Raw genomic sequence first — 26897 nt, 5'->3', positions numbered from 1 at the left:
GCTATGTGTGAGGAGCAGTGACCAAGAGCTACAAGTCCTCTTCTTTCCACACCTTGAGTCTTTCACCTCTGCATTTCTGTACCTGTGGCCTCCCTGTGTGTGTACAGCTCTTTCAGTCATACCTGGAGGTAGATAATGAGAGAGATAATCAATACCTAGAGCCATTCTCACTCCATTAATTCTTTATTAGCTGACGTACTTCTCAATAGAGAACTCCCTTATCTACTATTTGCAATACAGATAGAAGGCAAAGTGTACATGCCCATGTCCCTGGACATCATTGACTTAGTGGCAGAGTTCAGTTGTGACCGAGACTCTGTCCTATAAAGCTTATGATACTTACTGCCCTTTTATAGATATACTGGACACCTGTTATAGCACATTAAAGTCTTCCCTTTATCTGCTTGCAGTAGCTTGGTCCAAAGAAGGGCTTTTTCCTTGTCCCTATACAATCCTTAGGGCTCCAGGCAAATCATGTTATAATTGAATACTGATTTTCTGAAATCACAGCCTGTAGGTCTTTGGTGTTTTCCTCTACTTTCCTTAGGATTCAACCTGCCCTTGGAAAGATACTCACTCTGTTTCTATCAGGGAGCTCCACAATGTGTTTAGGGAGTAGGCTTGTAGATTACTTGGTCCAAAATACTGCAAGGATTCTGGCATTTGTGCACAACGTTTTCTCCCTCTTGGGAGCACGCAGGACCGCCTTCTGGGCTTTGCTACAGTGAGTATGTAGGAGGCACTGGGACGCTGGTGGGAAGTGGGACTCACGCTAACCTGAAGGATGGTCCAAGGCAGAGGCATGTAAACTCAGAGCCCCATTGTGAAAAGAGAAGGCATGCAACTTGTCCAAATAGAAAGGAAGGCCTTTCATGCAAAAGCACCAGCATAGCGAAGGCCTTTCAGGGCACAGGCAGAAATGCTCCTGGAAGACCTGAACGGGTCCTTTAGCATCTTCAAGTATGACCTCGGTATGCCCAGCCATCCTGAGTAGATAAAGCCAGGGCACACTTGAACTGTAGAGAAGATGTGGGCTCAGGTCTCAGAAACCCAGTGAGCATGAGGGCAGGGTGGCACCGTGCAGGGAATAAATGCAGAAGCTCCCTGGATTTCTGGGAACAGCATTTGTGGGTGAGCACAGAGTGGCAATGCGGCTTCCAGATGAGAGGAATTTAGTGACATTTTCCCGGATGGTCGAAGTCTTGGCTTAGACATGAACAGCACAGTATGTCTTGAATGACCCTTCCATCACTGCTCTGCTTGCTGATTTGCTCCTTTGTTTCTTAGGGCCCATCAGGACCACCAGGAGACAAAGGCCCCCCGGTACAGTATGCTTTAAATGGGTCCCTATGGGAAGAATTAATTCTGCTCAAATCAAAGCCATTTTAAAATGCAGGAACCAAAAACTAAAATAATTTCCGAAAGTCCCTAACGTTAAATGGTGTGACACTGTAAAATACGAGCCCCGACCTATGGGATAGGATATACGATCTATAAATGCACATCAGGAAGAGGGATTGAAGGCCCTCTTGACTCCGTGTGTCCAGTTTAGAGTCAGGGCTTTACTTTGGGGCAGCCCTTTATCCCATAAGGAGAAGCACAGTTTAATGAATCAAATTTTCAGAAGGGCTGATTATTTTTAAATTGTAGCTTTGTGGTCCCTCCCACCCCATGAACAAATGAGGTAAATTCTTTTTGTGCATCACATAGGCACAACAAGACCCATAAGCCATTGAGCATAGACCTAACGGACAACAGGGGAGAGATCATCATAAGCATTTGTCCCAGGAGAGGCAAAGGCCAGTCATAGGAAATCATATACATTTACCATGAAAATGTCAATGCTTATAAACACACCTTAATAGAAAAGACATCATCTTAACAGCTGGGAGAGATATCATACCCTTGTCGTGAACACATATTTGAAATATACTTGTATGGTTTCTGAATAAGGAGGGAAGGGGCTTTCATAGCCATTTTGATAAAGAAATTGAGACACAGCAATTAATGGTAGGGCCCAGAGAAAGTTATACAATGTAGAGGTGAGGAAGATGAGAAGAAGGGACCTCTGTGAACATTCTAGAACAGACGGTCAGCTCACACATAGCAAGGAGCATAAAAATGCCCTGAAGAAGAGCTGATTTCCATTTGTTGTTCTATTTAAGGGGAAAAAATCTAAAAGGAAACAAAGAATGTGTTCAGTTCCCTGATTTGGTCCAGAAATGTTCAATAGAAGGGGAATGAATTCCTTGTATACTTTCGGATGCCATCTATGCGGTGAGCATTGTGCCGAAGGCTTGCGCACCAGGCTTACTTTGGCCATTGGCAGCCCTGATGTTATGCAACAGTGCCTAAAGGATTTGAGCTCAGGCACTGCTTGCTCCCTTGGGTAAAGGTTTCCTGAGCACTCTGTGTGCTCAAACTGAGAAGCAGGGTGCTTTTGGTACTTGAATTAAGTTGGCCTCCTCTTCGCCATAACCATTTGTACAATGACAGCCAACTCTTGCCAAGAATGGGGAGCCTTTGTTTGCTCACATGTGTGGGGGGGTCTTCTCTTCTTTTCCATCAGGGATCCCGAGGCTTACCTGGATTCCCCGGCCCCCAGGGACCAGCTGGACAGGACGTAAGTAGACAGGAGTGGCATTGTTCGGCCTCCCAATTCATGGCTTTAGAGTCACCCAACTGCCTACTAACTCCTGGACTCACTTGACTATGTAGACAGTGGTATAGTCCAGTCAAGGATTTTCAGGAAGCCCTGAAAAAAAACACCTGCTACTCTCCCAATTGTTGATCAGTGTTCATCTTCAGAGTTTATTGAGTTCCATGTCTCCCCCCGCCCCACCACCAAATTGCACTCGGTAGATTGAGAGGTTGACAGAGGAGATGAGCGGGAGGGGTCAAGTGGACCAAGATTATATATCTACCTCAGTTATCATTTTCTTTCTTTCTTTTCTCAGGGTGCACCAGGAAATCCGGGAGAAAGAGGGCCTCCGGGGAAACCAGTATGTCATCTTTCAGTACTGGATGAACGTTGACTATCAGGCAGGGCGCTGGTGACAAAATAAAGTGCAATTCAGACAGTTGAAGAGACAAGCAAGGGGTCTTTCTCAGCTCTGTGGGCGGAGGGAAACGATATGGACTGCATAAGGCTTAGCGAAAAGCCAGACTCGAGAGTTGTTCCCACCGCTGTGCGTGTGTTCAAAGCCAGATGAGAGCTAGAGCAGTAAGATAAAGCGGCAACTGTAGCTGTAGATTCAAAGCCATGGCCAGAAGGATTGGCCTGAGGCAGAGAGGAAGCACTTTCCACATCCTGGTCTCTTGAAGTCCTGTCCCTCTGGTCCGACCCAGCCACAGCCGGCGGGGACGCCTCTAGAGCGCAGGCCCGAGGAAGCCAGAAGCTGATAGTGAGGGTGGACTCGAGCAACTCTATTGCAATGTCCCAGCTCGCCCCTTTGGCCCCTTTGGCTAGATTGCCCTTTTAGCATTATTTAGATGGTGAGAAACATCCATTTTTGTCTCCTATAACGAGAGTGGAAAGCTGCAGAAGCTTGCCAGGATGTGGGCTGCTCTGGAAACCCAGTTCTTGGCGGTGTGGCGGTAGCCCGGTATGGCTCCTGCAGGCTCCGCAGCATAGCACCTCCATGCTCTGACTGAGTAGCCAGAGGAGGGGCGATGGCTGAGGCAGGTAACAGGTCTTGGTGGCTTCTCTAGGGATAAGCAGGTCCTGGCAGCTGTGTAGATGCAGGGCGAGTTCGTCCACTGAAGGTGCTCATGCCTACCATGGGAGAGTGGCTGTGAAACTGGAGAATTGTGGGCTTCAAGAGCAAGCCCACAGCCTGGTTTCAGAACCAAATGCTCACCTGGGCAGAATACTCCCCTAGAGAGGCTGTGAAGGGTTTTGTCTCCTTTGCAAGCCTGGCGGGCAATGGGTTTCAAATAAGGACCCAGGCACAGAGCCCCTCTGAGCTCCAGGCCACCATCGCTCTCTTAGATGAGTTGGTGGACCCAGCAGATGCCAGGACAGGAATCCTGGCTTGTCTGTATGGATCTGGAACGTTTCACTGAAGATTTCCCGGGGGATGTGCATAAATCCTTGCTTTGAGTGAGAAGTCATTGACTCACCTCTCCTGCACGGAGTCAGCTTCACACCAGCCAAGGATGTGCCTCACAGAAGCACATCATCATTCAAGGGCTAGGCCGCAATGAAAGGGTGAGGAGAGGAAATGAAAGTGTAAATCACTACAGCACACCAAGACCCTGACATTGCCCAGCAAAAGAGGCCAACTGACAATGTGCTCCTGTAATTCCCTTGTCACCACAAAAAATGAATGCTGGAGACAGGGAGATGGGAAGAGAGAGAGGGATGGGGGGAGGGAGAGGGAGAGAGAAAGACTAGAGAGAGATAAGAAATAGAGACAGACAAGATAGACAGCTGATGGATGGATGGATAGATATTGATGTTGGTAGATGTTGAAGGATGTGTAGATAGATGATAGATAGATAGATAGATAGATAGATAGATAGATAGATAGATAGATAGATAGATAGATAGATAGATTAGGTAGAGACTTTGGACTCTTTAAACTCTCGGAATGTACTTTTCTTAAGTAACCCTGATCATGACTTCAGGGTCTTTGTTATCTCACTATGGAGAATCATTGTATCAGGGGCTCCTGAGAGCCCTCTCAGTTTCAATGATTTGCTAAAGGAGCTGTAAACACAGAAATCCTGTTCTACTCATGCCTATGTCTGATTGCAGCAAGGAGGTGCATACTCAATCCAGCAGAAGTATGTAGGAGTCTTGGCCAGGGGGAAGGAGGGAGTAAGTAAGTAGGGAGCTACCACCTCCTTCCATGGACTCATCTGGCTGGTGCTTAACCCTCCCAGCTACACTGCCTGGCACCATGTACAAGGTGCTGCCACAGGAAACTAGCTCGTGTGGCAGCCAGGAGTCTGTCATGTAGGCATAGCATAGCCATAGGGCTCCCATTTACTACATAGCCTCCTGCTTCTCCAGAGGTCACTCGGTGCTGCGTGGCCCAAAGCCCCCGCTGGGTGTCTCATGGTTAGTGTCAGCTGTCTTAGCCCAAGGCCCCAGGTCAGCAGACACATCCTTTCGAGGCTGCGCATCCCCAGGGTTTGAAGGTGATTCCTAGGACCCAGCCAGGAACGTGCAAGATGAGAACAATCCGGTCCTGCAGAGTTAACCCTTTGCTGCAGTTGTCCATCCTGTGCCAGGAGTCCTCATCTCTGGTTGGCTTTCCGGAAGCAGAGTCCACAGCGGGGATTCTCATCCCAGTGGCGGGTTGAGGGAGGGTTCCCGGAGGACATCTGCAAGGATGGAGAGAAGCAGGCCGCATGGGATGGGAAGAAGCCCATCAGTGATGTGAGTTCAGCTCAGGTCTAGCTTTGTCCTCACCCCACAGGGAGCTCTGCTCCCTCCCGTGCTAGCAACCACCATTACTAATCTGAGGCATCTATGACAATTTTGGACTGAAGCCAGTCTAGCTGGGCCTCCCCAGGGGGGCTGTGGGGCCTACCAGCATTTAATGGGCATGGTTGAGGAGGACCATCCGGTGAAGAGAAGGGATGAGGGGAAGAGACCTGAAAGGTCTGGAGACCTTGAGGCGTGGTTAGGGCTGGCAGCCTGTGCCACTGCTGCAGGAGGGGAGTTTCTTCATGGCCCCCAGGCCTGGGACATCACCTAGACTCCTGTGTACCCTGCAGGCAGACATCCATTATGAGTTACAGCTTGCACTTTGAAGGCCTCTTGTTTTCTGAAGGCGTGTGGGCTGACTATATGGGCATATGTACTTATTTATTCTTACCTCGCCAGGGTCCTTCTTCAGTGCTGTCTCCAGGGGACATAAATCTCTTGGTTAAGGTAAAAGTGCATGTGCATGGCAAATGGTGGCGGAATATTGGAATTCAATATTTTTTTTTCTGTGAATAAATCTATGATGGTACTAACAGCAGCAGCAGCAGCATTTGTGGAGAATTCACCCTATACACCCGCCTGAGCACTAAAGCCCTGCTTTCTAATAGGCACTCACTAGCCACATGACTCTGTCTCAGTTAAGGCTGGAATGGATGCAATTAAGAATTCAGCTCCTTGGTCACACTTTGCAAGGACTTAGTGCTACTAGATGAGCTGGTGGCTCCCTCCTGGGCCATTGCAGCTATGGGACAGAAAGTTCTAGACAGTGTTGTGCTACTTTTCATCTGTGCATGTCTCAGCTTTCATACTCCATGAGGTAGGTACCGTTCATATTCTTGTTTTGTATACAAGAAATACAAGAGAGTGGAAAGGCCAGTGGAGAAGAGAATATTCTGGGGATAGAATCTAGCTGCAAGGTCAAATGTTGGCCTTAACTTCAACAGGGGAGTTCCTTCCCCCCCCCCCATACTGCTAGTTAAAGGGCCATAAGCAAATGAAGAGGTGAAGCTGGTTGCTGGGCTTATAGCCAGTGCAGCCCCAGATTGGTGCAGATTTCCCTGGTTTCTCAAACTACATGTGCTTTCTCCATGAGAAGCTAGTAGCCTGAGGATTTGGGCCTAACTCCACTTGGACAAGGCAGGACATAGCTGCACCTGCAGGCTCAACTGTGAAGGTGCCCAGGTGCCTGGCTGAAGACCTCAGGTCTTAAATGAGCTGAGAAAGGCCAAGCACAAGAGGCAGGGTAAGATTTTTGTTTCATAGAGAACATGCATTTCGATGAGGGTTACTTGATTGTTTAAAAAAAAAATGGCCAATGCCAGAAAGGCCCTAGTTCATGCATGAAACCACAAGAGGAAAATGAAACGTTATGAGAATCTTCTCATAAGCCTGGAACTCCCTCTTAGTCTCTCTGCACATGGAGATGGCTCAATGGAATATTATACATTTTATTAAAAACGAGTAGTACAGCAATCTTTCAAGATTTTATTGATGAGGGCTTTTTCCCCTCCCTACCATCAAGGACATGACAATAAATCATTATCTAGTGATTCAATGCCTTTTTTATTATGGGCTTTTATTAACCTCAACCACTCTCCATAATTCTGTGGCTGTGGAAATGCTGGGTTTCCATCAGCCCCCCCCCCACCCCAGGAGACTCCAATCTTCACACATCCCAGGCTTTATGCCAATAATAACTGGCATGAATGCACACCATGCAGTCGACGCATAGACAGGTATTTAACTGAGTTAATCTCTCTTAACAGTTAATGGATGTTCAGTTCATCTGAGCAGCTAGACTCTGACAGGGAATGTGAAAACCTGCAGTCGGGGTGGTTCGCAGAGATGGGCCCCGGGGGATGGACCGAATCTGGAAATGTGTTCGAAGCAGCCCGGGCTCGGCCAGGGTGCAGCACTGACCACCTTTACTTCCCAGGATTTAGAGTCTATTGTTGCGGGCTTGATTGACGTTGCAGGTTAAAGCCTTGTTTAGTCCAAGTGAGTGGGGGCAGGTGTCCCAGCTGCCCAGGAGGTGTTTTTATTACGGCATATTTACCTCTGCCCCTGAGAGGGGCAGTCTGTAGCACATTCTGACCATTGGAACACTGGCTTATCTTCTGTGAGTCCTTCCTACATGGAATCCCATCATTGGGTCGGAGGCAATGACAGGATGTCTCCATTAGACAGCCCCCCGGCATATGTAATTTCCTCTGATCAGCATGAGGATCTCTGCAGTGCGTTCTGTTTCTGTTTGCGTTTGCAGGGAGGTGGTTAGGCATTACTAGGTAAGTTTCTTGTTTGAAGGCCACAGAGCTGGTAGTGGCAGGACCAAGACTTAAACCCAGCATGAACAACTCCAGAGCCTTTGCAGCGAAGCACCTTGCTCACACTTCCTGCCAGTGGACAAAATAGAGGCAGCTAGTGAGCTCCCTGCCACCCACCTCCTCCGCCCTGAGAGGTGAAGGTCACACAATGCTTTGATGGGAATACTGAACTGAGATTCAGATATCTACAGAAGGTTAGATGAGCTGACTGCTTTTGTGATGCAACATCAGGATTTCATTGAGCATTGATTTACTTTTATGGCTGTACTAGGACTGTGAATGGTACGAATCTCACTCCGTGCTCACAGAACTCCTAGACTGGGCCAGTGTGTTGACTCCAGTGCCCCGTTACGGGTGGGTACATCTGGGTCTACTCACAGTCTCATCTTCAAGGAACAACCTCACATATTTGGCAGATATGACAGACCCAGGCTGACATATGGACTAGGAATGGGAAAGAAATAGGAAAGCAATATGATTTTTAATACTCAGAGGTAACCTCTTGATACTATAATGTCACTGATAAGAATGGTTCCTAATGAGCAGTACAGAGTCCAAGTTCAGTAAAAACTTTATAGCCTGAATTCTTGCTGCTACAGGCCAGCTTTATTCTTATCCATGCATCATGCATCCATCCATCTACCCAACCATCCATTCAACCATCTACCATTCTGTCCCTCCTTACCTCCCTCCCTCCTTGCATCCAATCATGCATCTACCCATCCACCCATGATCTACCCATCTACAAGGCAAATCCTTCAATAGTGGTCATTCCTAAAGTCTTTGGGAGAACAGTGGACCTATCCCCACCCATGGGCCTTCAGGAAGGCTTCTTAGAGGAGGAGATGGCTACAGAATTTCGAAGATTTAGTAAGAATGAGGCAAGTAAAAGGAAGATGGGCCATTCAGACTTACTTCAAGTTCATGAATTTGAGACCAACAAGATGAATGCTAAAATCACCTGAGAACACATATATGTTGGACTATGAACGTGAGTAGCTTCCACCTGCCTTTGCAGGCCTCTTGACAGAGCACCGAGAAGCTCTTGGTGCTGTTCAAGATGCACACACACTGCAGCCTCAAAGCTCAGCACAGTGCGCAACGTGCCTTGCAGATGACTTGCAAGTATTTTTTTCCCAAGAGAATAATAGGTTAATAACAGATGTTCTGGGCATTATCTGTGCTGACACAGGCTGCATTTGTATGATCTCATTTAATTCCTTAGTAGCAAGAGAGGAGGAGCAGGAGAGAGGGAGGATTACAGGAAAGCTATGGATGGAAGAACTAGTCCAAAGAAAGAATGCAGGGTGTGTCGGGAGTGCAGTGGGGCTAGCTTCACGTAGTCCCTGCTAAACTCTCAACTGTCAGATCTAGCTTGACACAGAAAATCAGAAAGAGTCACTTCTGAATTGACAGACTTATAAATTTGCCCCAGGGGCGGCATTTTTACCTACCTTGAAGAGTAGCACAAATTCCAGAGAACATTTGTGAAATGCCTCCCTTGGGCAGGGAACAATGCTAAGGCTCAGCTGCACGTCCTGGCAGGAGAGTGTATCCTGTGGTGTGTGTCTGCTGCCACCTTTGTTCCCCTCCTTTTCAGGAACCACTTTACCTTTCCACCTGGTGGAGACTTTTGCTCTCATCTTTGTTGGTCTCTAACCTCAAGGACACAGCATGCTGCTTTTAATAACACTGAGCATTTGTCTTAAATAGGCGCTGTTAATTTTTCTTTGATGCTGACGGGTATTTTACGGGCAGATTTTGCCATTTTCTCAGGCTGTACTTCTCTCAGTCTGACTGGCCCTGTTAAGGAGAATGGAGTGAAAAATCCAGACTCGTCAGTGCTGAATGTAAAGTTTAAAGTTATCTGAGTAACGCCTCAATCTTCTCACTTGCTTTTCCATCTTTGCTGGCATCGTGAAGAAAATTTCCATCCAGACAGTTAGGAATCAGAACTGCTTTGCAAGTCATTGAGTTATCTATCCATGTTCTCTCTCTGTCCTCTCCTAGGACATTTGCAATGACTGCCCTCCTGGTCCCCCAGGCCTTCCTGGTCTGCCAGGCTTTAAAGGGGATAAAGGTCTCCCGGGAAAGCCAGGGAGAGAAGGCGTAGAAGGGAAAAAGGTAAGGACAAAGGGGGAAACCTGATCTTTGTCATTGCAATCATCGCCTCTCTCTCTAGCCGGGGCACAGGGCTGAAGGGACAGTGTTATGGAAATGTGGGAAGTGGCTGACTTTGAGGGTTTTTTTTTTTTGTCACTTTCAGAGTATGTTGACTGTAAAACTCCATTCTACATGTGCATATTTAGAAATTCATATTGGTTTGACTGACATTTCCGACTTCCTCTTGTCCCTTCCATCCATCCAACTTTGGACCATCTGGTATGTCCAAGTACCAAAGCAGGTCTTTAGAACACATGGATCCATCCCTCTGTGCATTCATCTGTCCATCCCTCTGTCCTTCCATCTGTCCACCCGCCATCCCTATCCACCATCTGTTCATCCATCCACACAGTCACTCCTATGTCATCCCTGGTTTTGGAGTGTGTTCCAGGTGTAGACACTGTTCCAGCATGTAGACACTGAGGGAACCTAGAAGAAAGGACTGAGACCTTGTTCTTGTGAGCTATTGAGAGAAGAATGGATGATAGACAGTTTTGTATGTGTGTGGGTCAAAGCAAAAAATTTGCTCTCAACACTGAAAACATCTCCACAAAAGTAGACGAGAGGAAAAAAACCACAATTACAATACTGAATAAACATTGAACCGGAACGTGCTGCATGTTCCTGGCAATCTGCTAAGAGACTGCAAAATCAGGGGAAAAGGGTCATTCTTTCATATAACCATGAGGATGCAGCCTCTAATTGCGTATTTCATCTCAAAACACGCAAGGAAGCCTCAAGAGAGTGAGCAGCAACGCCCCTCACGCTTGGTCTGTCTGGTGTCTTGTCTCTCCACGGCAGCTTACCCAATTGAAGGAGAGCATCTCCCCATTACATAATGGGAAGTAGTTTTATAGGTACCCTCCTACAGAAATTGGGCAATGGAACCATTGTTTCTCATGCTTGGTACATTGCAAAGAGGTGGATCCTGGGCCTTGAGAGATTGCTGGTTATAAAACTGGCAAAAACCTTTAGCTTTTTTTCTTCTTTTTCATTTTTGGTACTGGGGGTTGAACCCATGACACCCGCACTTGCTAGGCAAGCACTTTTCCACTGAACTACACCCAGCCCATTATTTCGTTTTTAAAAGTTTTCCCACATATTTAATGATAGAAAAGCCAGGCTCAAGCCTCTCAGCCTAGCTACTCAGGACGCTGAGATCGAGATGGTTCAAATTGATCCTACGCAGCAAATTCCATGAGACTCTTATCTCCAATTCACCACCCAAAATCCCGTAAGTGGAGCTATAGTTCTAGCGGTGTAGACTGCTAGTATGGAGCACAAAAACTCAGGGAAAGTGCCCAGTCCCTGAGCTGAAGCCATATGACCTAAACACACACAGCAAACAAGATAGAATTCACAATGATGAGGTCTCTAAAGAGAATGTTCAGTCATACTCAATGTACATATGTGAAAATGGAGCAGGTCCCTTGAGGGACTGGGAGAACTGGGGGAGAAGGAGGAAAGGGAAATGCATTGACGAAAATGCATTGGACTCACAAACATGAGCACATGTGAAGCACACACGTGTAAAGTTCAACGTGTAAGGCACGCATGTGTGAAATGAGATGTCACGTCATTCCCTCTCACCGTAGCAAATACCCCCTCCTTTCACAGTGTGTTCTTTGTCTGTCATTACTTCATTAAAAGTTTACTCCAGCCACCAAACATTTCATGAGCTCAGAATTTCTAAGAAGCAAGAATGGCCTAGCTGGGTTCTAACTCGGGACTTCCTTGGGCTGGCTTGAGTAGCAGTCATCTCAAGTCCTGTCTGACAGAGTCCTCTCCCAGCAGAGTCCTCCTGGGGCTGCTGGCTGAATAATCCCTTCCTGGCTGCCAGCAGGAGGTGCTGTCTTCTTCAGGGAGCTATGTAGCTGGATGCAGACAGCGGAAGTTGGTTTTTAGATAGACAGAGAGCAGGGCTAGAGAGAGGCAGGCTGCGGTGAGGGACAGACATTGTACACCTGATCTCTGACTTGTATACCATCATGGGTGCCATTTTCTGTTGGCCACACAGAACTCACATGAGGCAAGTAGGAGCTGCTCGGGGTGCAAATGTGAGAACACAAATGTTAGGTGAGGTTGGTGACACTGCCACACCCACATGCCACATGCATGAAAGCATACCCACTATGGTATTAGGGCCAGCTCAGATCCTTCGCCAGATACACTGCTGGCAGTGGCCGACGGCAGGGCTGTTCACTGGGAAGTCAGTGAGCAGAGGGGCAGGGCTGACAGGTCTGTAATGGCTCTGGATGTAGGATCCAGACATTCACATTATTCTCTTTTTCCCCCTCCTTTGTTCCTGCTACAGGGAGACGCTGGACCCCAAGGCATCCCAGGGCCCCCGGGGGTAGCTGGGCCACAGGTAAGTGAGACTCCATCCACACCTGCAGGTGTACAGTCTTCTTACCACCCGGCTCATCCAAGCTCTGGGAAGAGGGATGATTGTTAAAGGAAGTGAGTGGCCTTAGGCTCAGAAAACCTGGGTTCTAAGTCTGATCTTGGCACTCACTGTCCTCGAGACCCAGGGCAGGCCAGCTCAACTTGTATCCAGAACCAGTGTGGACCATTTACCAACACCTGAGAGCTGCAAGGTCTGAGATGCAGGCAGGCCCTGCAGTGTGTGGGCCTTAGTAGTCCAGGCATGAATCTAGGGTCAGCTCTCTTCACTCCACAGGGATGATAACAACACAATCAGCTGGAGAGACATGTTGGAACTGAGTAGTGGCACACAATAAGAACTTGGCACTTGATGAAAAGCTGGCAACTGCTTTACAAAAGCAAGCAAGCGTTATTATCCTCATGTGCATGGTTTCAGGTCATCCCCAAGCTCTGTGCCTTCTGGGAATCAGAGCACACTGCCCTCCCCCGGTCCTCCCCTTCCCTCACCCCCCCCCCCAGGAGGAGGGAGGTGTGAGCTCCAACCCTCTCCAGAACAGGCAGGGAAGCAGTCCACCGCTGTGAGGACGAGTGTTTGGTGGCAGCGTCTGCCATGTTGGCGTTGGTGACAGTATTAATCTCTGAGATGGGACTGTGTGAGATGGGATGGGGAGGAAAGGGAGGCTGCCGTCCCATCAATGGTGCTCTTCGAGGATGTGCCTTGATGGTCTGGGGCCTCGGTGCTGTGGCAGGTACCCTGCCCCTAGCACTCAAGGGCCTGGCCGGACACAATGGCCACATCTGCAGGGAGCCTCAGCGTGAAGTTGTCTCTGGGAAAGAGTGACCAGGGACCACAGCCTGGGTGGAATCACCTCAGCCCTGTGTCCTTCAGAGAGGTTCTTAAGCTTTCTGCTCTTCTCTTTTGGTCCATCCTGGGGCTTGAACTCAGGGCCGAGGCCCTGTCTTTGAGCACTAGCTCAAGGCTAGTGTTCTACCACGTTCAGCCACAGTGCTACTTCCGGTTTTCTGAGTGGTTTATTGGAGATAAGAGTCTCACAGACTTTCCTGCCGGGTCTGGCTTCGCACTGCAATCCTCAGATCTCAGCCTCCTGAGTAGCTGGGATTCCAGGTACCTGGCTGCCCTTCTCTTTTAGTAAAGTAGGGAACATCTAAGAGCAGCTGCCCTTTCCAGCTTATCCCAGAATAACAGCAGGTGGACTGCTCCATCAGGGCCTGGTACATCCCATACCTGCAGTCAGCTGGCAGGACTCCAGGCATTCACACACAAGCAGTAGGACTAAAGGATATTCTCAGGGAGGAACGCTTCTGAACATTTAAAATACTTTTATCGAAAGCAATTCCAGGATATGGACACATGGGATTTTGTTTCATTGCTGGTGGTGGTGGTTTTTGCTTTTTGAGTTTTTTATTTGTTCTTTTTTTTTCCTGTCTTCATGGAGGAGCAAATGGGGTACAGAAATGGAGGGAGAAAGGATGGGTAACTGCAGGCAGGGTTCTAGCAGACACTATGTGGAAAATGAACGGTGCAGCTGGTGGGCAGAGATGGGAGGGGGAAGTGGAGGAAAGCGAAGGAAGGGGTGAGACTGTCCAAGAAGAAATGTCCTCATTACATGACTTATGAAACAATAACCCTCGTAAAACACCTCGATCATAGCAATAAAGTCATATTTTAAAAAATTAAGAAAAAAGATGGATCCAGGTGCCAGAGGCTCATACCTGTAGTCCCAGCTACTCAAAAGCTTTGATCTGAGGATTACAGTTCGAAGCCAGCCTGTGACTCTTATCTCCAGTTAACCAGCAAAGAGCCTGAAGTGGGGGTGTGGGGTGTGGCTCAGGTGGTAGAGGGCCAGTCTTGAGCCATAAAGCTAACAGAGAGTGCCCAAGTCCTGGGCTCAAACTCCAGTACTGTCACACGAAGAAAGATGACCCTAGGAACATGTATTCTTGATGTCAGGTGTGTCCGATGTAAAAGCATCTGTCCAGTTAGAGATGATAATCACTTTTGCTCCACTGAAAGCATTTGTGTTTTTACTACGCATCTGAGAACTACATAATGGGGTTTAGAAGGTGTCCATAGTGAACCTGCTGAGCAGAAGTCCTCTCTAAGAGGTTCTGGAAGATTCTAGAAAGGCAGAGATAATACACTGCCAAAAGGGTCCCAGGAATCCTGTCCTGGCCAGAAAGTCCCCAGATCACTTGAGCATGCTCCTTTTAGGGCAAGCTTCTCTTCTTGCATCTGCTCAGTCCTGAATGACCATTTCTTTTCAGGCCAGAGGCACAGACAGAGGTCAGACATTGCAAGGCCTCCCAGGGGCCTGGAATGGTGAGGGGGGACAAAGAACCACCCACTGGAGGGGGACACTCAGAAGAGTCACCCCGAGGCTGCAGGCCCTGGATCTGTGCACAGAAACCCGGGCTTTGGAGGCTGATGGTTCCCAGGCTGATGGTTATGGGACTTGGGCATTCACTTAGCTTCTCTGAATCTTGGCTCCCTGCTCTAGAGACATATAGCTTAACTCAAAGGAAATGTAAGCACTAAACAAAAGACAGTTTATAAAGCAGCTTGTGGGAAGGGAGGGGGAGGGGCTGGGCGCTGAGGATGGGGAGTACTATGAAAGGCGGGCCATGGGTCGAGGTGCATTGTACTTATAAACTGATTTGTTGAATGGCAATTCCCTTGCACAACTATCTGAAGATGATAAAAAATATAATTTAAAAAAAGCTAAGGTAAAAATAGCAATTTTAAAAACAACAAAACTTCCTTAGGTGGGTATGAGAAGGGTCTCCCATAACAATTCTTGTGACTAGTAGGGATCTTGCTCAGTTTGAGACAATAGCAGACAGAAGAGATGTCAGGAGAGGAGTTAAGGACTCTTAAGAACAGCAGCATCTTGGGGCAGAGCCACCTGGAGGAGGTGGAATTTTAGGTGTCTTGAAGCGTTAGAGAAGATTTTCCTGGCATGTAAGCAGCAGGCAAAAATTGAGAGCAGGACTTTGGAGAGCAGCAGATTTGTGTGTATGTGTGCATGTGCGTGCGTGTGTGTGTGCGTGTGCGTGTGCGTGCGTGTGTGTGTGTGCGTGTGCGTGTGTATGCATGTGTGTGTGTGTGTGTGTGTGTACTGGGGATGATACGCAAGGCCTTGAGCTCTCATTCAGCTTTTCTTCTCATGGTTAGTGCTCTACTACTTGAGCCACACCTCCAAGTCTGGCAATTGGCATATTAATTGGAGATAAGAATTTGGAGAAATTGTCTGCCCAGGCTGGTTTTGAACCTTGATCCTTCATCCTTTCAGCCTACGCAGGCTCTCGAGCAGCTAGGGTTACAGGTGTGAGCCACCGGCACCTGCTGTCCAGCAGATTCGATTTGCAAAGGCTGGTATCCCTACAGCAATTCCCAGCCCAAAGACAGCCTCTAGATGACCAAAATATAATAAAAATATGATTACAGTTTAATATCCCCTGCTGTTGGTAGGGAAAACTAAGCCTTTATAAAATTCTGCCATAAACATTGTCTGAAGACAACTGAGCTGGTGAAGAAATGAACCTATACCTCCTAGGGATGGGAAAGGACTTTTATTTGTCTTCTTCATTGTTGTGTGTCTGCCGTACATCAACAAGCCTGCCTGCACTGAGCACAGCCCCTCAGGCTTCCCAGCTCTCAATCCAGTGCTCTTGACATGCTAAGTCCTACAGGACCTGGTGTCATGACACCAAAGAGCCAGGGTAGTTCCTGGGGCGAGGAGAGCCAGCTTGAATATCTGATAATCAATCAATCAGAATGGCGTGTAGAGTACCAGTCTGATTGATTAGCAGACCTTTCCAGACCTTTATTATTATTCCAGAACTTTTATTAGCTGCGTAGCCTCAGGTGAAATACTTAACCTGTCTGGTTAGTCTTAATTCATATCCAGTACTCTGTTAGTAGCCGGTGTATCACAAGCAGCGATCTTACTGGTTAGCATAGATATCAGAACGATATTTCATATTTTTTGGCATTAGCTTAGGTTATAAACAAAGAACTCCATGTAATGTGATCTTGTATGGACAGCCCTGGCAGAGTGCCTGGAAAAGAAGGGGTTCCGGAAATGCCTCCCCCTTTCTGGAAGGAAGTGAGTTGGGGCGGGGGTGGCTGCCTTTGCCCTGGTCCTTGTCTTGGTGGACACAGAGACAGGGCAGCCGTGGAGAGCCTGACCTGCGGATGTTTTCCTTGTTCTCAGCCTAGTGTTGAAACGGCCAGCTGAGGCCGTTGGGAGGAAAGCGCTTAGCTGTGAAGTGGTTGTCCTGATCCCCCGGCAGCAGTGTGCTAGGGTGCAGCCCTTCTTCCAGTGGATCACAAAAGCAGCCTGCGGACGCTGGGCCAGCTACCCGGGCTCAGAAACTGTGGTCATACTTACATGCAAAAGAGTGCTGGACCGAAGGCCCTCCCCTGTGACACCATGTTTCCTTCCTCTAAACAATGCCTTTTAGCACCTGTCCAGTATTAGCCCACAGACCCCTCCACACCCACCCCCAGGAGAGAGCAGGAGTGGCAGTATGTAGTCACAGTAGTGCTGCTGCTGCAGGTCAGAAGAGGACTGGGCGTGACACTCAAACAAGAGCATCTTGGGACTGGAAGGACCATCGAAGACCGGCCTGCCCTCCTGCTTGGTCTCCTGGAAGGGTGCACTGCGACCCACAAGGGAGCGCGGTCTGCTCAGGAGTACAGAGCTCGGGCGCTGTGGGAATGGAGCCAGAGCTAAGATGGACTTACTGCTAAAGACCTATTTTTCTAGATATTGCATCATCTTAAATGAAAGGACAGAAGGGGTTTTGTTTAACAACATTTTTTTTTAATTTTAATTTTTATTTTTTGTGAACATATTATACAGAAGGGTTACAATTGCATGGGCAAGATAATGAGTACATTTCTTATCAAACATTGCAGCCTCTTCCTTTGTTTACCCTTCACATCCCTTCCCAGCCTCCCCTCGCCCCTCCACACAATCCCCACCTCCCCCCCCCCCCCCCCCCGCACCAAAGTTGTAAAGTTTGTTTGTGACATGACATCGGGTCCACCTGTATCCTTAACCGACTTGTTTTTCCCCATCTCCTCCACAAATTATACTGACATCAAATATAGTGAAAGCAGGGGTTGTACTGTGGGGGAGGGACATACAAAGCTACAAAGAAATAATCTTATAAATGAGTTAGAAACAAATGCATGAAAGAAAAAAAACATTTAAATACTTATCTAAGGGTTCATTTTCCTAACATCACATTATCTGACCTTTTCTGCTTGACTCATACATATACTAGATATTGCAAATAAGGGAAACCATGGGACCTTTGTTTCTTTGGGCTTGGCTTACTTCACTTAATATAATTTTTTCCAAGTCTTTCCATTTCCTAACAAATGGGAAATGTCATTCTTTCTGATGGAAGCATAGAATTCCATTGTGTATATATACCACATTTTCTTGATCCATATCTTGGATATCTTGGTTCCATATCTTAGCTATGGTAAATAATGCTGCAATAAACATAGTTGTGCTAGTAGCTTTAGTGTGGTCTTGTTTGTAAACATTTGGGTAAATGCCCAAAAGTGGGATTGCTGGGTCATAGGGGAGCTCTATGTGAAGTCTTTTCAGGAACCTCCATACTGCTTTCCAAAGTGGTTGAACAAGTTTACACTCCTACCAACAATGAAGTAAGGTTCCCTTCTGTCCACATCCCCTCCAGCATCTGTTGTTGTTAGAGTTCTTGATTATAGCCATTCTAGCTGGGGTGAGGTGGTATCTCAATGTTGTTTAACAACATTTTTACATTCATGCATTTGTTAATTTGTTAACATAGTAGATTCAGAACCAGGGTGGGCAGATAGTTAAGATCAGAAGCTCTGAACGTTTTTGTTTGTTGGTTTCGGTGCCAGTCATGGGGCTTGAACTCAGGACTTGGGTGTTGTATGTGTGCTTGTTTGTTCAAGACTAGCATTCTACCACTTGAACCATTGCTCCATTCCTGGCTTTTTTTTAGTGGTTAAGTAGAGATAAGAGTCAAGAGGTTTTCCTGCCAGAGCGGGCTACACACCTAGATCCTCAGATCTTAGCCTCCAGAGCAGCTAGGATTACAGGCATGAGTCACCAGTGCCTGGCTGAATGGTATTTTTTTTGTCGGTCCTGGGGCTTGAACTCTGGGTCCTGGGCACTGTCCCTGAGCTTTTCAGCTCAAGGCTCTACCACTTTGAGTACCACTTCCGGTTTTCTGATGGTTTATTGGAGGTAAGAGTCTCATGGACTTTCCTGTCTAGGCTGGCTTTGAACCATTATCCTCAGATCTCAGCCTCCTGAGTAGCTAGGATTACAGGTGTGAGCCACCAGCAACTGCTGAATGGTATTTTTAAGGTTAGTCTCTAAAATTATTGCAGATAGGTTGTATGTTCTGACTATCATGCTACTATGGTGGTGATGGTGGTGGTGGTGATGGTGATGATGGTGTTGACCATGGCGGTGGTGGAGCTGGAGCCTGTGCTGGTGGTGATGAAGAGAAGATGGTGGATGGTGATGGTGGTGGATGTGACAGTGATGATGGATGATGAGGGAGGAGGAGGGGGTGGTGGTTGTGATGCTGATGGCGATGATGACAATGGTAATATGGACCATGATGATCAGGGGAATGTTGCAGTGTTAGTGATGGGCTGAGAGTCATCATGGCCAGGTGGTGGTGCTGGTGGTGATCGCCAGGGTTATTAAGGTTGAACACTGATCCTGTCACTAGCACCTTATAGATCTCAGGGCATGTAAGTTTCCTAATAACCCTACAATAATGCTCCCATTAGAATACTCATTGGAAGTTGGGATATAGAGAGTAGAATCACCAAGTCCAGAGACACACCATGAGAAGGCCAGGATTAAGATGTGAAATTACCAGCACAATACTAACACTTCATCTTTACAAGCCGGCACTGTGTTCCGAGTAGAGTGTGAAGTAGCGCCATGTTTTATTATCTGATTTTATTCTCTCACACATCATAATAATTAGTGTAGCCACCTATCCTCCTAAGGACTCGGGAAGCTCAGATCTGAGGATGTGGTTCAAAGCTAGTCAGGGCAGGAAAAATCTTCAAGACACCATTTCTAGTTAGCCAGCAAAGAGGCAGAAGGGGAAGTGTAGATCACCAGCTGTGCGTGACAGCACGAGGCCCTGAGTTCAAACCTTTGGACCAGCACAAAATAAGCAAACAAAAAGGAAAGAAAAACTCTCTCCAGGTGTTCGCTGGCTCCTCAGGGTTCCAGATGGGGAGTTAGGGCTGCATGTTAGGAGGGGCTGCCCCCCAAGCCCCGTGGGCAGCTCTGTTCCCAGCCCCACCATCTCCGCGGTGTCCCCTTCCTCATCTGCACACCTGCGTTCCAGAACCCGCAGGCACCACGCTGGTTCTGTCTCCGATCCAACTCTTTCATGATAACCTAATGCTCTCCCCTGAGCCACTCTCTGCTCCTCAGCCTGGATGGTCTAGCTCACCTCACACCCCAGCCACAGCTAAAATCTAAGCTCATCCTCCAACCTCCTGCAATGACACCCAGACGTGCTACACCGGGATCCCAGGCAGGCCTGCTGTCTCCCAGTGACATTTCCTGATGCCCCTTCCACGGTCCCCAAAGCCCAGCTAAGCCGTTTCGCCACCATGCCCACTGCCCCTGTGCTTGGCACACAGCAGCGCCGTGATAGGGGGTTGTTGAAGAATGGATAGATGAACGAATGCATGATTACATTTTGTTTTCTTTTGTGATGCAGCTCTAGTGAGATTTCCAGTGACTCTTTTTGTTCCTTCCAAGGGAAGCCAAGGAGAGCGTGGTGCAGATGGTGAAGTTGGACAGAAAGGTGATCAGGTAAAAAAAAATCCTTAATAACGTATAGCTGGCATGGTACTGTTGTGATAGGGGCTTTCTCTACACAGCCCCATTCTTTCCCTCTCTCTCTGTCTCTGTGCCTGTTTGTCTTTCTGTCTCTCTCTTTCCCCCTCCTCCTCCATTTTCCCTCTTTTCTCTCTTTTTCTTTCCCTCCTTCTCCATCTTTCCCTCTCTGTCTCCCACCAGCCCTCTCTTTGGGATTTCCATGCACCTCTGTAGAGCTCAGCCCAGCACGCATCACAGTAACGCAGTACCATGGCAGGATCCAGCTCTACTAGCTCAGTCTGAGACACAGCATGAGCAAGGGGCGGATCCTGACCTCATGGCACTTGGGGTGGCTGAATAAAGGATGATGTATGTGAGCAGGTGATCCAAAAGCAGTGAGAGGCAAGCCTGGCTTGCGATCAGCTAAAAGCCCTTCTGCAGTAGGAAAAACAAAGAGTATTTGTATTATCCTTACAGCAATGACATGTCACAGGTAAAATGCACTCTACTCCAGGTATGATTGCCCATGTTTGCCAGTGTCATGGCATGCAGGTGGAGGAGAGGGAAATAACTTCTTCTTTTGTTTTATGACTACACACGGCACTGTCATAGAATGAATGACTGTGTGTGAGTGTGTATGTGTGTGTATGTCACAGAGAGATATAGACACACAATCCATCCTCTATTCCCATGGTTTCTGAATCCATTCAGACAACTTAACTGTAGGTTAAGAATGTTTTAAATATTACATCTGGATTGAAGATGTGTAGACTTTTCCCTAATATTACTCCTTACATAGGTACAGTGTGCCTGGTAAAAATATAGCATTTCCAGTGCAGTTGTAATAACCAGAGATAATTTAAAGTCTATGGGAGGATGTGTTAAGTTAGATGCTGTTTTGTGTAAGGGCCATGAGCATCTTCAGATCCTCATGTGTAGAAGTGGGGGGGTCCTGGGACGCCCCGTGGATACTGAGGGACATCAGGATGCGTCGGTGAATGTGTGTGAATTTGTTCTTAGATTTTACCATAGAACACATCAAACACATCCACAAGGTTGAGAGTATAATGAAATGAACCCAGAACCCTTCACCATTTCCACACACATTATCTGGAAGCAAATCCACTTTCAGGGCACACTTTCAATAAGTATTCTTGGTCATTTTATCCACCTTTTGATTGTGTAGTGATGCATGAAAAAAAGAAGAAGACATCCTTTTTGCTGTCAGTGTCTTTAATAGAAATGGTTAATAGGGTTAGAGGTGGATGCTGGATTCCGCCTGAAATCTTGTGTTTGTATATGGTGAAAGCTTTTCATGAGGAAGTTTCCAGAATCGCTGTTTGTGTCTCCTCAGGGTCATCCTGGAGTTCCAGGCTTCATGGGGCCCCCTGGGAATCCTGGGCCACCAGTAAGTAGAACGTTGCATGCCTGTCTCTTCTGGCCTTCACATTTGAGCATGTCCTCACTTGCTGGAGATGGGATTGTACTGGATGCAACTTCTCTGGGGAGGAGGATGGCACTCTCTAAAGCGACCAGAGTTGAACTGACAGAACAGATCCCACGGCTTCTGAGGTGAATGTAGAGGGACCGGGGGTTCCGGATGGATGGGGGCTTAGAGCACTCCTGGAGTCGGAAGGTGTTGGCAAGGATGGAGGAAGCCAGTGTCACAGCGTGGCTGTCTCTTGCTTGCAAGTGCTTTGGGCTCACTCAGCAAGCGTCTATCGAGTTTCTGCTTTGTGCCGTGCCTTGTTAATTGCCTTTGAACGTGGGTGTCATCGAGTCTGCTTCCTTTCAGGGCCAGCAGCAGGTCTTGTAGAAGCAACGACTTGGGAGCAAGAAATTAACCCTCTCGGGCTGGGAAGGTGGCTCAGTAGTAGAGCGCTTGCCTTGAGCTGAAGAGCTAAGGGACAGCGCCCAGGCCCAGAGCTCAGGCTGGACCCCCCTCCCCAAAAAAGAAATTAACCCTCCCCTCTCGCTTATTTGTCAGATCCTGTGCAAGTCATGGTACTGGGCACTCTGTGATCTGGGTACCAAGCAGACAAATGTCTTTCACATTTGTCTTCTAGTTCTGTTAGCTTTGTACCAAGTGTGTAATCTAACAAGAAACCTTATACTATACATTTAAGGAGTGTCATTGTCCCTTTTGTTCATGAACACTTGCTGAATTCTTGTCTGGCGGCAGAGGTGGGCAAACCTGTCTGATTGTAGGATTTGCCATCCATGGAAAACCAACACATTTTCTGTGACTATATCAATTCCGTTGAGGTCCAAGTCTGAGGTACAGAAACTTCTGCCTTCCTACAATGTGGCTGACACCTGGTCACATTAAGCACTCACTCAGACCAGTTAGACAAAGCTGTATTGATAGATACACAGACAATGAGCACTTGCTTGTCTGTAACTTCCTATGTAATGAATGCAGCGTCATTGGTCCTCTGAGGACAATGGATGCTTATGATAATGGACGGCCCTTTGCAGAGAGTCCCAGGTGTTCTGGGTGCTGGCTACTTCTCTATGTGTATTATCTCCTCACTTCATGTGCAATCGTTGCTGCCATTTCTTTCTGTATTTTATAAACTGTGATACAAAGGATATAAGGACACTTGCTCAGGGCAAAACAGCTCAACCGGAGGAGCAGCCTATGGACCCAGAATTCTGGGTCTAAGAAGGTTCCTGAAGCTTAGAAATCTAATATGACTCTATGAGAGCTAGTAAGAGGTCATGTGAATTAGCCTAAAGAACTCCTGCTTTGGCTGGGCATGGTAGTGGTACCTGCAATCCCGTGATAGCTGAAGGGCAGGTGGGATGACTGAGGCTGGCCCTGAGCAAAAGTGTGGGATCCCATCTGACAAATAAACTAAAGCAAAAAAAAAAAATACATGGCTTAAGTGGTAGAGTGCTTGCCCAGCAAGTATGAGGCCATGAGTTTACATTCTTCAGGACTGTCAATAATAAAGAGCTGGGTGTCGGTGGCTCACACCTGTAATCCTGGCTACTCAGGAGGCTGAGATCTGAGGATCATGGTGACAAGACAATAAACAAATGGCAAGGCAAGCTAATAAGCACCTCCATGGCCAGTGTTGGAAATACTCTAGAAAAAAGTAGATTGAAAATGAACAAATGGTACCAGAGTCGTGAGGGGCAGTGTCTGGGGGACAGGAGGGCTCTCATGGGATGGAGCTGCACCCTGTGGACACACAGGGGACTGGGCTGTAGGCAGAGTGAACATTAGGTGCAAGGGCCCTGGTGCACACACATGCCTGGGCCCCTCTGTGTGCTGGGCCCCTCTGTGTGCCTGAGCCCCTCTGTGTGCCGGGGGCCCTCTGTATGCCTGGCCCCTCTGTGTGCTGGGCCCCTCTGTGTGCTGGGCCCCTCTGTGTGCCGGGGGCCCTCTGTGTGCCTGGGCCCCTCTGTGTGCTGGGCCCCTCTGTGTGCTGGCCCCCTCTGTGTGCCGGGGGCCCTCTGTGTGCCTGAGCCCCTCTGTGTGCTGGGCCCCTCTGTGTGCCTGGGCCCCTCTGTGTGCTGGGCTCCTCTGTGTGCCGGGGGCCCTCTGTGTGCCTGGGCCCCTCTGTGTGCCGGGGGCCCTCTGTGTGCTGGCCCCTCTGTGTGCTGGGCCCTCTGTGTGCCTGAGCCCCTCTGTGTGCCTGAGCCCCTCTGTGTGCTGGGCCTCTCTGTATGCTGAGCCCCTCTGTGTGCCTGGCCCCCTCTGTGTGCCTGGGCCCCTCTGTGTGCCTGAGCCCCTCTGTGTGCTGGGCCCCTCTGTGTGCCTGAGCCCCTCTGTGTGCTGGGCCCCTCTGTGTGCTGGGCCCCTCTGTGTGCTGGGCCCCTCTGTGTGCCTGAGCCCCTCTGTGTGCTGGGCCCCTCTGTGTGTCCGGGGCCCTCTGTGTGCTGGGGACTCTGTGTGCCTGGGCCCCTCTGTGTGCTGGGCCCCTCTGTGTGCCTGGGCCCCTCTGTGTGCCTGGGCCCCTCTGTGTGCTGGGCCCCTCTGTGTGCCTGGGCCCCTCTGTGTGCTGGGCCCCTCTGTGTGCTGGGCCCCTCTGTGTGCTGGGCCCCTCTGTGTGCTGGGCCCCTCTGTGTGCCGGGGGCCCTCTGTGTGCCTGGGCCCCTCTGTGTGCCTGGGCCCCTCTGTGTGCTGGGCCCCTCTGTGTGCTGGGCCCCTCTGTGTGCCTGGGCCCCTCTGTGTGTCCGGGGCCCTCCATGTGTCCGGGGTGCATTCTGTGTACCTGTGCAGGACTCTCCTTCCATCTCCTCCTCCTGTGTATTGCTTCTTCCCTGGGCTGACATAAATGATTGTCTTCCTCATCTCTCAGAAGAGAGATCCAGGTGTTCATTTATTGCTTTCAGCCTGAAATGTTTCCTGACCCTGGCTGAGAATGTCCATTATAAAGTAAGACTGTGTGCCGTTGTCTTGGGATAGACAGGCTGGTTAATGTCTTGGTGCTTCCCGAAGTCTGGTGGTGGCTTCTCAGGACAGCCTGAGCTCACGAGGAACACCTTGGCTAGTGGAGCTAGGGAAGGGCACATGATGAGGGGAATCGGGGGACAGGTGCAGACATATTCAACGCATATCCTACGAAACTAGGAAACTGGACGGGAGGGGTTGGGCTGGGAGGGATGGGGAGAATTACAAAAGCGGTGACACTGATCGCAACCACACTCGTGAAATGTTAACCCTTGTGTGCTGCTACTTAAAGATAATAATAACATAATTTAAAAAAATCCGTGCATCATTTTATCTCTGCAGAGGAGAGTACTAACAATGGACTAGTTGCCCGAGGAACTAATTTTCTGCCTCTTCTTTCTAGGGAGCAGATGGACTGGCGGGAGCTGCTGGGCCTCCAGGTGTTCCAGGGTTGCAGGTGAGTTCTTTATGGGATGGAAGCTATCCCAAATCTGTCTTGGGCCTTGGTAGAAGTCCAGGTGTTCCCCTGCCCTGTCACAGTGCTCTCTACCTCCTGGGCCTACATGTTCCCAGAGATCTTCTCTAGAAGCTCTGCAGTAAAAGCAGGGAGTAAGTTGCTTTCTGGTGAGCTTGGTTACTTCCCCATTGAAACAGAGGTTTGGATAAAATGATCTGATAATCTTTAATTCCAGAATTCAGCGTACAGACACCAGCACAAGCAGGTTCTTGAGGTACACCTCACTTTCATAGCTTTTACTCTGAGCAAGCCCAGGTGAGTGGAACAGTTTCAGGCTAGCTCTTCCAGAGCTACTCTGTGCCCTGATGCATATCAGGTAAGAGGCAGTATCATGATTCACGTATTCCAGAGGGGAATGAAAATAAGCGCAAAGTCAATAGCCAAGGTCTCCAAATTACAACAGGCACAGTTAGCATTTCAACCCAATGCCTCTTGCTCAAAACCCAGAGTTATTTTCATTGTACAAAGCTGCTAGAAGCACATAATTCACTTCAGTACCATAAAGCAAAAGGTGAAATGCACTTCAGAGAGGGTGTTTAGCTAGGAGCCTGGCATGCCTAGCATGTAAAGGGATATGCAGAAATCCATTCATATCCCTGTCTCATCTGGATGAACCTCCTTTATAACAGCCCCCAAATTATTATATCCATTGTATAAATAAGGAAGGTTGAATTTGGAGAATTGAAGTGACCAGTTCAGGGTCACATAATAGCATGCAGCTTGATTTACAGGAATCTCAGCATTGTAGTCCTAGAGTAGCTGGCAAGGAGGTCAACCTTTCCCTGGGGTCTTTGGGCTCTGGTGACAACCAGAAAGGCCAAGTCAGATTTCCAAATGCATACAGGAAAATAATATTAAGTCAGTACCTAAGACCTATATCAATCTGGGAACTCTGAGTTCCCAGATTATTATTGCATACCAACACACCAGAGAAGGATGAGATTATGTACTTGAAAGCTGTGTGGACCTGTGTGTGTTTGGGCTTGAATTCAGGGCCTGAGTGCTTTCTTTGAGCTTTTTATGTTCAAGACTAGGGCTCTGCCACTCGAGCTACACCTCCGCTTCTGGCTTTTTGTGTTTTTTTGGTGGTTGTTAGTGGTGGTAGTGGTTAGTAGTGAGATAAAAGTCTCATGGACTTTCCTTCTTGGGCTAACTTCAAACTTTGATCCTCAGATCTCAGACTCCTGAGTAGTAGAATTACAGGTATAGCCACCAGCACCAGCTTCATGTGGCCCTTTTAAAGATCATTCTGTGGTCAGGTCTTTAGAAGCAATGCCCACAGGCAGAATAAAACACTGCAGATTGCTTTGCAATGATTTTCAGACTGTAAGAGATTTCCCTGATGAAAGTTGTTGCAAGAAGTGTACGCTGTACAGCCCATGTGGGTTTTGGTTTGTTTTTAAAAGAACTACATTCCTAGGAACAAAACTATAATAAATAAGACAGAGTCCATCATAGAACCCTCTTGGCAAATTATACCCATGCTTGGAGCTGTGCATGGTCCTGATTCATTGCCATTGTGGTGCTAAGAGCACTGGACAGGGAGTCAGGAGTTAGTCCTCTCCTAGGCTTGTCCCCTTATTATGTAATCATACCTTCTTCACCCAGGAACCAAGAGAATCTTGCTACTTAGCTAACTATCTCCATAAAATGAAACAAGTAGCAAATGTTTCAGGCTGTGTGGGCCATATGCTCTGCTACATCAACTCACCTCAGCTGGGGTAAAGCAAACAATAAGGCACGCTTCATACATAGTGGTGTGATGGTGTGCTGATAAAAC

General features: G+C 48.1%; 2 protein-coding genes across 2 annotated transcripts in view; both read left to right on the top strand.

Moving 5' to 3' along the window:
- Col22a1 (collagen type XXII alpha 1 chain) overlaps positions 1-3085 on the top strand; it is an 88418-nt gene extending 85333 nt beyond the window's left edge. Inside the window, exons 35-37 of the mRNA XM_069991844.1 lie at positions 1288-1323; positions 2570-2623; positions 2958-3085. Coding sequence (XP_069847945.1) covers positions 1288-1323; positions 2570-2623; positions 2958-3035 — 168 coding nt within the window. The 3' untranslated portion in view covers positions 3036-3085. The remainder of the gene's footprint in view (positions 1-1287; positions 1324-2569; positions 2624-2957) is intronic.
- Positions 3086-5836: 2751 nt separating this feature from the next.
- LOC138806170 (uncharacterized) overlaps positions 5837-26897 on the top strand; it is a 50511-nt gene continuing 29450 nt past the window's right edge. Inside the window, exons 1-6 of the mRNA XM_069991713.1 lie at positions 5837-5884; positions 9772-9885; positions 12239-12292; positions 20139-20192; positions 21553-21606; positions 25004-25057. Of these exons, the coding sequence (XP_069847814.1) occupies positions 20164-20192; positions 21553-21606; positions 25004-25057 (137 nt within the window). The 5' untranslated portion in view covers positions 5837-5884; positions 9772-9885; positions 12239-12292; positions 20139-20163. The remainder of the gene's footprint in view (positions 5885-9771; positions 9886-12238; positions 12293-20138; positions 20193-21552; positions 21607-25003; positions 25058-26897) is intronic.

This window comes from Dipodomys merriami, unplaced genomic scaffold (genome assembly GCF_024711535.1).
Source record: "Dipodomys merriami isolate MVZ:Mamm:240054 unplaced genomic scaffold, mDipMer1.0.p SCAF_4, whole genome shotgun sequence".
NCBI classification, from domain to species: domain Eukaryota; kingdom Metazoa; phylum Chordata; class Mammalia; order Rodentia; family Heteromyidae; genus Dipodomys; species Dipodomys merriami.
This window is presented reverse-complemented; position numbering and strand designations above follow the sequence as displayed.